Source organism: Hipposideros armiger, unplaced genomic scaffold, assembly GCF_001890085.2.
Source record: "Hipposideros armiger isolate ML-2016 unplaced genomic scaffold, ASM189008v1 scaffold_59, whole genome shotgun sequence".
Taxonomy (NCBI): domain Eukaryota; kingdom Metazoa; phylum Chordata; class Mammalia; order Chiroptera; family Hipposideridae; genus Hipposideros; species Hipposideros armiger.
In genome coordinates this window covers 820,145-830,416 of record NW_017731409.1, presented here as the reverse complement: position 1 = coordinate 830,416, position 10,272 = coordinate 820,145, and the positions used below count along the sequence as shown (strand labels likewise).

Genomic DNA, 10,272 nt, shown 5'->3' with positions numbered 1-10,272 from the left:
GAAGTGGGCGGGCATCGGGAGGCCACTATGGCACGGGGCAAGCACTATGGGCAGTCTATCTGAAGTGTACCTGGCGTATAAGATGACCCCCCACTTGGAGGCATATTTTTCAGGGCCAAAAAATCGTCTTATACGCCGGCAAATATGGTAATGAAAACTGATACAGGAATGCCTGCTTTTAATTTTGCCAAGTAAGAACATTAAAAATAAAAACAAAAAATATTGTCACCATCGTTTTGTAAAAGAAAGGACATTTTAAGACCAAAAAGTAGGTAGGATATAATTAATCTCAGAATAAAGAGTAGTCCTCTGCATTGAAGAAATAAAATCTTAAGAAAAGCACGTTTCATTGTCCTTATTTGCTCTTATTTTGCCATGGACCTTTAGAAACTATTAATAGAGAACAATTTAACTAATAATTTTGGTTTTCCTCATGCTATTGCTAAGGAATTCTGCTGACTCACACTATTTAAAGAGGTGGTATGATTGAATTTATCTTTTTTCAGAGGTAAATGTTATGTGATGCATTGTATGTGTTGTGCCATGTGATGGACATTGTCTTGGAATGTACAGGGCAGCAGAGTGCAGTGTCAAATCGAATTATGCCTCTGCCACTAACTAGCCTAGCTGTGTGATCATGGGTACATCATTACCATCTTTGGCACTTGAGTCTCCGCATATATATTGAGAGAGGATCATTTCTTACATTTTCTTCCAGTTCTTAAACTTGGATTCTATGTTAATAACTTAGCTAGTATCCAGTTTCTTTAAAGTATGTGTCTAAAAATTTTTGCTGTGTCTTTCTAAAAATTTAGACCAACCTCCTGTTCATATCATTCAGCTGAGGGCATTTAATTGTTCATACGTGATTAACAGAGAGTGTAATTTCATGACTGTGTACTTTAAATACTTAACCATGATTTCCTTGTAATGACATTAGCTTCACATAGAGATTCAACTATTTTCTAGCTTGCTAGGGCCTTTGGAAAATTCATTTAAAATCTGTTACAATAGATAATATTCAGAAATTTGGTCCATTTAAATAAGTGAATGGAATTATGGGTAAAAAAAGGAAAAAAATTTGGAATGCCTTAGTATTTTACGTAGACCTCTGAGCTTGGTTTCAAAAAGCTGCCATGAAGAGACTTTGTTAAAATTGAATAGTTCTAAAATGAATATTTTCCAAGGTTCTGGCTGAGTAAATTACTACCCAGAGAGGTAATTTAAAAAAAAAAAGTAATTTTATAGAGTAAAAAGTACAGATGTTAATACAGTTTGATGAATTTTGACAAGTGTATGAGATATAATTCACATTACAATCAAGATTTAGAACATTTCCATCATCCTAGTAAAATAACTGGGTGTCATTTTCTAGTTCATCACCCCTGCCACTGTATTTCCCCATTCATCCCTTCTGCCACTGTTCTGATTTCAGTTGCCATAGATTAGTTTGGCTTGCTTTTTTTAAAACTTCATATAAATGGACATAATCTTTTTGTATAAGGCTTCTTTCATCAAACATTGGGATAGTTTTTAGAAATTCATTCATGTTCCTGTATGTAGCAGGAATTTATTTCTTTTTGTTGCCGAGTAGTATTCCATTGTATAAATATACCACAATTTGTTTGTATGTTCTCCTATTGATAGGCATCTGATCCAGATTTTGGCAATTATTGATAAAGTTTCTGTGAACATTCTTGTACAAGTTTTTTTTGTAGACATACTTCTCCATTTGTTTTGATAAATACCCAAAGGTGGAATCTCTGGTTTAACTTTATAAGACAGAGCCAGTGTTCCAAAGTGGTTGTACCATTCTTTGCTCCCATTAGCACTGCTGAGAGTTCCAGTTGCTCTATATCCTTGCCATCATTTAGTGTTGTCAGTCTTTTTAATTTGAGCCATTCTGGTAGGTATAAAGAAGTACCTCATTGTAGTTTAAATTTGCATTTTCTTGATGATTGAATGATGTTGTATACCTTTTTTTTTTTTTAAGATTTTATTGGGGAGTTAGGGGAGGGGAACAGTGTTGGGGAATCGGAACAGACAAGTTGCTGTCCTTTTTGTTCTTCAGCCTAGTTGTGGAGGACGTCGCTTCACTGGCCCATGTTGGTATTATCATTGCTCTCTTCCCGGGTGAGGCAGTTGCTCGACGGCCATTGGACGGCGGCTCAATGAAAGCTCACGCCCGCTGCCAGGCCAGTCCCACTTCAGCCTACACCGTCGCCGGTGACTCATGGCAGCCTAGCTCCAGGTCGAGCTGTTGTTCACTTTAGCTGTAGAGGGCGAAGCGTCACTGGCCCACATGTGGTATCCGAACCGAGGCCTGAGCTGGCGTCCCAAGCCAACTCTTAACCAACGCGCCACTCGTCTGGCCCCTTGTATACCTTTTCATGGGTTTATTGGCCATTCGTACATCTTTTGTAAAGTATCTGTTCAATGTTTTACCCATTTTTTATTTTTAACTTTTTTGTTTTTTTATTGAGTTGTAGAAGTTCCTTGTATTTCAAATATGAGCCCTTTGTAGTGTCTTAGGTTGGGTTCCCCAGAAAACAGACTCAAAGATTTGCTGCAGAAAGTTTGTTGGAGAGTGCTCTTGGGAAGAACAAGGGAGAAAGAATGAGCAGGATTATTCTCATTGGATGGAGAAGTTGAACTTTAATTCAGTTGCAGTAGCAGCATCAGCTCACCTCACAGTAGGCTCTGAAGCTGGATGGATCTTCAGAGAGATCCTAAATTGAAGCAAGGAGATAGGGCTTCATACCTCCCTGCACACAACTCCACACAAGTCAGAGAATATGGACTGGCCTGAGAGGGAATATAACCTTAGGTTAGTCACTTCCCTTTGGCCCAAGGTCAGTTCCTCAGATGGACTTAGCTCTGAGCCATCAGTAAGCAACACTCTCAGCAAACGTTTTAAATTCTGATGTTGAATTTTTTCTCATGGTCTGTGTTTTTGTGTCCTTGCTAAGAAATTTTAACAACCCAAGGGGGAGCTCCTCTCACCTTGCTTGATGGGATGCTTCCTGATTCATGAATTGCTCAATAAAGCCAATTAGATCTTCAAAAAGAAAGAAAGAGAGGAAGGGAAGAGAGAGAGGGAGAAAGAAATTTTGCCAACCCAAGATTGCAAAGATATTCTACATTTTCTAGAAGCTTTTGAGTTTTAGATTTTATATTTAGGTGTATAATCCATCAAAAATTAATTTTTGTGTGTGATGTGAGCTACCACCCAAGTAATTTTTGAGGGCAATCAGCTCTTTCTCTTTTAGGTACATCATCACTTCTCATCTTCCCTTAATTTGCAGAGCAGGGGCACCTTTCATTTCCATTTCCCAGCGTAGCGCATAATCCGAATGCTGACAGGACAATTTTCTAGCAATTTATTCATTAGTTTGAATTGTAGCATTCTGAAACCAGGTCTCTAAATTGAAATGGTATGATCAGTCAGTTCATTTCAGTTTTACCGTTATTTTTGTCCTTCCTTGGGAGTAAAACTTTACATTCATGAAATTTTTTTTTAAAAGGTGACTTATGAATTGATTAGAGAGAATGATGAAAAGATTAATTAATTGCCCTGTTACCTTCTGCACATAAAAGAGCTGTTTCTCCATCTTGTGTTCTCCATGCTCTGACAGTTTGTCTCAAATGAATGCTGGATTAGCAGTGCTTTGGTGAGTTTAATAACTTGGAAAAGATAAAGACTCTTAGAGTAGCTCAGTATTAAATTTTAAAATAGTAATACCAGTTGTTTGATGGCATTTTTCTGAAATGCTTCAATCACTTTCTCCTGTTTCTTCCTGTATCTTAATAAGATATATAGAAATATTCTTGTTTTACAGAAGAAAAGTTGAGGTACTGAGTTGTTAACCAATTTAGATATGGAGCCAGTTCTGTCTCCCAAGCCAGCGCCCCAACCACTGGATGCATTCAGAATACTCTCAGTTTATAAGTAGCTGATAATGGCCATCCTAAATGTCTGAAGGGCTGACCTGGCCTTGGTCTGTGTGCTCGGAATTGCCCACTTGCAGTATGGCAAGTATTAGTTGGTGCTGACATTGCAACTGGAGTTCTCTTATTTTCAGTAGAGACACAATAAGCTATAGATCCCTTCCTTCTTCCCAAACAGAGGGTAATGTTTTAAGCAGCCTTTCAGCTAAAAACCCATTTTTCCATGGAGACCACATATATATCCCCCAGCCTCATAGGCACAAGTTCAGTAGTATATCAGAGGTAGTACATCCACTGTTATTTTTGCTAATCTCATAAAGGAAACTAAATCAGAAAAGTAAAGTACATGATATACCATTAAACTAATGAAACTTTTTCATAAGCAACGTACTAAATTATCCCTTGTAGGTTTTAAGATTTTTTTTTTGTACTGCTAAGACTCCAGGAAGCCATACAGGGTACACCACTGCTTCAAGATGTTTTGAAACATAATCCTTTATATCTTGTATGTCAGGAGGCAGTCTCTCAGAGAAACCTGGTTAAAAAGAAAAAAATAGGATTAAATTGGATTAAAACCATAGATCATTTATGGTATTGATTGTGATGATGGTTTTCCAGATGTATACTTTTGTCCAAACATATCACGTTGTATACATTAAATATATACAGCTTTTTGTGTGTCACTCATACCTCAATAAAGTAGTTTAAAAAAACAATAACCATGGAACATTTTAGTATTGAACTAAACACATTTTTTTATTGTGAGTAATGCATGGTCATTTTATATAAATTATAAATGTTTAATAAATTATGTTACAAATTATATATTCCATATTATGTTTATAAATTATAAAGTAAGAAATTTGTTAATGTTTATTTTACATTTGTTCTACTTACATGTATACTTCTTATTACAAATAAGAGATACCAAAAACCAAAATCATGTTTGCCTCCAGCATTTTCCTCATAGCATTAAGTCATGACTTTCTATACCCATAAATAAACCTATATCATAATTTTTAATCGCTGAGTGTTGTGGTACTGTGTTGAAGAATTATAGTTTAGCCAATGTCTTTTTTTGGACATTTAAGTTCTTTTCAGGTTTGCATTCTTAATAAATACAGTGGTCTTCTTTGTATAGTTCTTTGTTTCTTAGGATGAATTTCTAGAAGTAAAATTGCTAGATCAAAGAATTCGCATTTTTGAAAAGACTTTAAATTGCCAAATTGTGGTCCAGATAGGTTGTAGCAGTGTCAGATTTCTCCCTATCATGGATTAGCAGACAAGTTTTCCCACATCATTGCAATCTGCTAAATTTAAAAATGGCATCTCCTTGTTTTAATTAGTATTAATTATTCATGAAGCTGACCCTTTTTCATGTTCACTGGCCATTGTAGATTTGATTTGGTCTCACAAATGAGCGGGCTCAAAGTCGTGATTATATTGTAGATACTTGAGAAACTTTTTCTCATTCATTCGTCAGTCTTTTCAACAGTTTATATTTTCTTTCCAGGAGCGACTAAAGCTGGTAACAGTTTTGGGAGCCGGCCTTCTCTGTGGAACTGCACTGGCGGTCATCGTGCCTGAAGGAGTACACGCACTTTATGAAGATATTCTTGAGGGTGAGAGAGAGAAGGGCCTTCTTTCAGATATGTTATTGACACGGAGAGTTGAAAGAAGAAGCTTAATGGTATTTTTTCTGAACTCAGTTTCTACACTGAGAAGAGTCCTTAAAACATATCTTTCGACATCTTTGACATTGAACACATCCTTAGCAGTTTGTGATTTGAAAGCCCCAATGCATGAATACCACTTAAGATTTATTTGCAATAATACATGAATTCCAGTCTTTCAAAGTATGACAGTCCTTTTTTAATGCCCACTCAAAAACTTCCCAAATTCTACATGATGGTGATTGTATTTTTAGTGTTCTTTAATGGAAAAAATATATAGATATACTTGTTTGGATTTAAGGACTCTTTATAGTAACCTTTGTAGATAATTAGTGAGGACCCCTGCAGTAAAGGATAACTAAAAAACTAAAGAGGGCTCTCCTGACCCTAATAACAAGAAGAGAACAGTATTGTGGTATATGAGTAAATGTTGATTGGTCAGCTTGGTTCACTTCCTTGCTAAATAATTTGGTCCTTCACACCAGCTTACACACATATTTGATTCAAATTTGTGACTCAGCAAAATCAGATTACTACTTGTCATGAAACTTCACAGATACTTGTGAAGGATTGAAACCACAGCTGTTAAATTGGTGAGCTGAATCTTCAAGTGCCAAGAGTCTACTGGACTTTAAGAATAGTAGAAAGAGGTATGGCCTTCTGAATTTCTTACTGGATACAATATAATAAATAATTTTTCAGATCTCAGTTGAGGAAGAAACCTGTGTTCTTTATCCAGAGTGATGATGCTCTTATGCCTGGGGTATGAATACGGGCACAATTGTAAAGAGTGAGGATTGGGGGTCTTAATGCAAAATAGGACAGAGGCTGAGGATTGGTCAGCTGTAAGGGGGGGAAATAATCAGGAGCCTTAGAGCACTGGTTTCTATCTTTTTTTATCATACATCCTATTGGGGTAAAAGATATACATGTACTGTTTTACTGGTTTACTCTGCACATTATAAAACAGCCTAAAATAGAAAATTTTGAACTATGTGATTTAAAGTAAAAGTGTATCGATCAGTATTTTCTGTCTTATCCCAGTGGATCATCTTGAATTTTTCTGAGTGTGACTATTCTACTGTAGAGAGATCATTATCCTAGTATACTAGAAAACATTCAGACCATGACTAAATAGACAATCACATTTTTTTTCTTGTCTTTGTAGTTAAGAAAGAATTATGGGGCTGGCCAAGTGGCTCAGTTGGTTAAGAGTTAGCTTAAGAATTATGGGTGACAGTTGTTTTCTAAACTTGTCTGATAATAAAAGTTACTTGAGGGTGGGGTACATTTTAAAAATATAATTTCCTGGGCTAGCTGAGTGGCGCGTTGGTTAAGAGCTGAGTTGGGACGCCAGAGGGCCCCAGTTCGGATCCCACATATGAGGGCCAGTGACGCTGCCCTCTACAGCTAAAATGCTGAAAAACAGCTAAACCTGGAGCTGGGCTGCCGTGAGTTGCAGGTGACGGTGTAGGCTGCAGCCCCTGCTGCAGTGGGTTGCCATGGGCTACTGTGTGTAGCCAGCAGCTGCCGTGAGCAGCCGTCCAGAAGCCAGCGACTAATCTGCCTCGCCCGGGAGGAGCTCAACGATGGTGCCAACTTGGGCCAGTGAAGCAACGTCCTCCACAACTAGACTGAAGAACAAAAGGACAGCAGCTTGGCTGATCCCCTTACCCCAATTCCCCANGCGCTGTTCCCATCCCCCAATTCCCCAATTAAAAAAAAAAACATATATATACATATATATATATACACATACATATATATATATATTATACATATTACATACATATATATATATGTATGTGTATATATATATATATATTTTTTTTTTTTTTTATAAAGATATATATAATTTCCTGGCTCCCAACCTAGATTCCAGAATCAGAATCTCCAGGGAAAAGGCCTGGGGATATAGTTTTAACAAATTGCCAAATGATTCATATTAGACAAGTTTGGGGAATACTGGGGTATAGGAAAAAAGTATAGTTTTTTGTGTGTTTGTTTTTTAATAACAGTTTCATTGAGATATAATTCACATACCATATTTTTAGATATAGTTTTAAGCTTAAATTTAGCTACTGTGTGTTGGGTTGCATTTCTTTGTTTTCAGTTTTTCTGGGTTTTGACCCAAAATACTTTTGTGGATTCATTTGAAAATAAATAGAATGTGCTTTATAAACTTGCTTCTCCAAAAATAAGCATTCTGGTGTCTTTAACTTTTTATCATAGATTAATCTACAGCCCTGACATCATTTAAAATTTATTATTTTCATTTATATATTTTACATTCATTCTTTTTGGTGTACACCTCTATGAGTTTTGACAAACTCAGTGTAGAGTTATGTTATCGCCACTGCAGTCAAAATGCAGAACAGTTCCATCACACAGAAAATACTACTTTATAATAAAAATAAATAAAAATAAATACAAATAAATAATAAAAGAAAATTCTACCTCACACTGCCCTTTTGTAGTCAAGCCTTTCCTCTACCCTCAACCTTTTCTCTGTCTCTATAGTTTTGTCTTTTCGGAATGTCATAAATGGAGTCTTGCAGCCTTTGGGTTTGGCTTCTTTAACTTAGCATAATACACTTGAGAGTCATCATATTGTTCTGTGTATCAATAGTTTGTACCTTTTTATTTCTGAGTAGTATTCCATTGTTTGGATAAACCATAGTTTGTTTATACCTTTATCAGTCAAAAGACATATGGGTTGTTTCCAGTTTCGGTGATTATAAATAAAGTCACTATAAACATTTGTGCACAGATTTTTGTGTGAACATGAGTTTTTATTTCTCTTGTGTAAATACTTATAAGTAGAATTGCTGTGTCATATGGTACGTGTGTGTGTTTACCTTCATAAGAAATTGCCAAACTCGTTTCCAAAGTGGCTGTTACATTTTGCATTCCCATCAGTAATGTATGAGAGTTCCATTTGGTTCCCTTCCTTGCCAGCAGTTGGTGGTGCCTGTTTTTAGTTTTTTATTTTAGTCATTCTAATAGATGGTTAGTGGTATCTTGAGGTGGTTTTAATCTGCAATTTCCCAGTGGGTAATGATGTTGAACATCTTTTCCTGTGATTGATTGCCATTGTTATAGCTTCTTTGATAATATCAAATATTTTCCCCAATTTTTAACTGAATCTTCTTATTGAGTTTGGAGAATTCTTCATATATTCTGGATATAAGTCCTTTATCAGATGTGTGATCTGCCAGTATTTTCTCCTAGTCTGTGGCTTATCTTTTCATTCTTTTGATAGCAACTTTCACAGAGTAGTTTTTAATATTGATGTAGTCCAATTTATCAGTTCTTTATTTCATGAATTGTGCTTTTGGTATCATATCTAAAAACCTCTGCTGAAACCAAGTTCACAGAAATTTTTGTCTTGTTTTCCTCTAAAAGTTTTATAATTTTAGATTTTACATTTCGGTCTATGATCCATTTGGGAATAATTTTGAATACAGAGTGAAGGTTCATTTTTTGCATATGGATAGATGTCCAATAGTTCCAACACCATTTGTTGAAAAGACTATCCTTTTTCTGTTTGTCTTTCCACCTTTGTTAAAAATCAGTTGACTATATTTGTGTTGGTCTATTTCTGGATTCTTATTTTGTTCCATTTATCTGCATGTCTATCCTTTGCCAATACTACCTTGTCTTGAAGACTGTAGCTTTGTAGCAAATCTTGAAATCAGATAGTGGAGTCCTTCTAACTTTGTTTGTATTTTTCAAAGTTGCTTTGGTTAAACTATTTCCTTTGCCTGTCTATAAAATTTTGAAATGAGCTTGTCAATATCTACAAAAAATTATGCTGGTATTCTGAATGAGATTGAATTGAATCTGTAGATTAATTTGGGGAAAACTGACATCCTAAGAATATTGTGGTTTTCCAATCCATGAACAGAATATATCTCCATTTATTTAGGTCTTTGATTTCTTTCATCAGTGTTGTAGTTTTTAGTGTACAGATCTACAGATATTTCATTAGATTTACACCTAAATATTTCATGGTTTTTGTGCAACTGTAAATGACGCTTTATTTATTTATTTTTTAAGATTTTATTGGAGAATTGGGGAAGGGGAACAGACAAATGGCTGTCCTTTTGTTCTTCAGTCTAGTTGTGGAGGATGTCGCTTCACTGGCCCATGTTGGTATTATCATTGCGCTCTTCCTGGCTGAGGCAAATGGGTCGCAGGCCACTGGACAGCGGCTCATGGCAGCTCTTGGCAGCTCACGCTGGCTGCTGGCCACTCACGGTAGCTTATGGCAGCCCACTGCAGCTCTGCTGCAGCCTACTCCCTCGCAGGCGACTCAAGGCAGCCCAGCTCCAGGTCGAGGTTTGTTCACCTTCTTAGCTGTAGAGGGCGCAGCGTCACTGAGCTCCAAACCGGGTCCCTGCTGCTCAGAGCTGGCATCCAAAGCCAGCTCTTAATCAACATGCCACTTGGCCAGCCAGCCCAATGACACTTTTAAAAAATTTAATTTTCAGTATTTTAGTATTCAGAAATTTGCTAAACTCACTTATTAATTATAGGAGCTTTTTTATAGATTGTTTGGGATTTGCTACATAGTCATATCACCTATACATAGACACAGTTTAATGTTTTCCTTTCTAATATGCTTTTCCCCCCTTTCCTTATTACACTG

General features: G+C 36.3%; 1 protein-coding gene across 1 annotated transcript in view; it reads left to right on the top strand.

Annotated features, from left to right (window-relative positions):
- SLC39A9 (solute carrier family 39 member 9) overlaps positions 1-10,272 on the top strand; it is a 52,043-nt gene that overhangs the window by 20,165 nt on the left and 21,606 nt on the right. Inside the window, exon 2 of the mRNA XM_019641341.1 lies at positions 5,462-5,570. Coding sequence (XP_019496886.1) covers positions 5,462-5,570 — 109 coding nt within the window. The remainder of the gene's footprint in view (positions 1-5,461; positions 5,571-10,272) is intronic.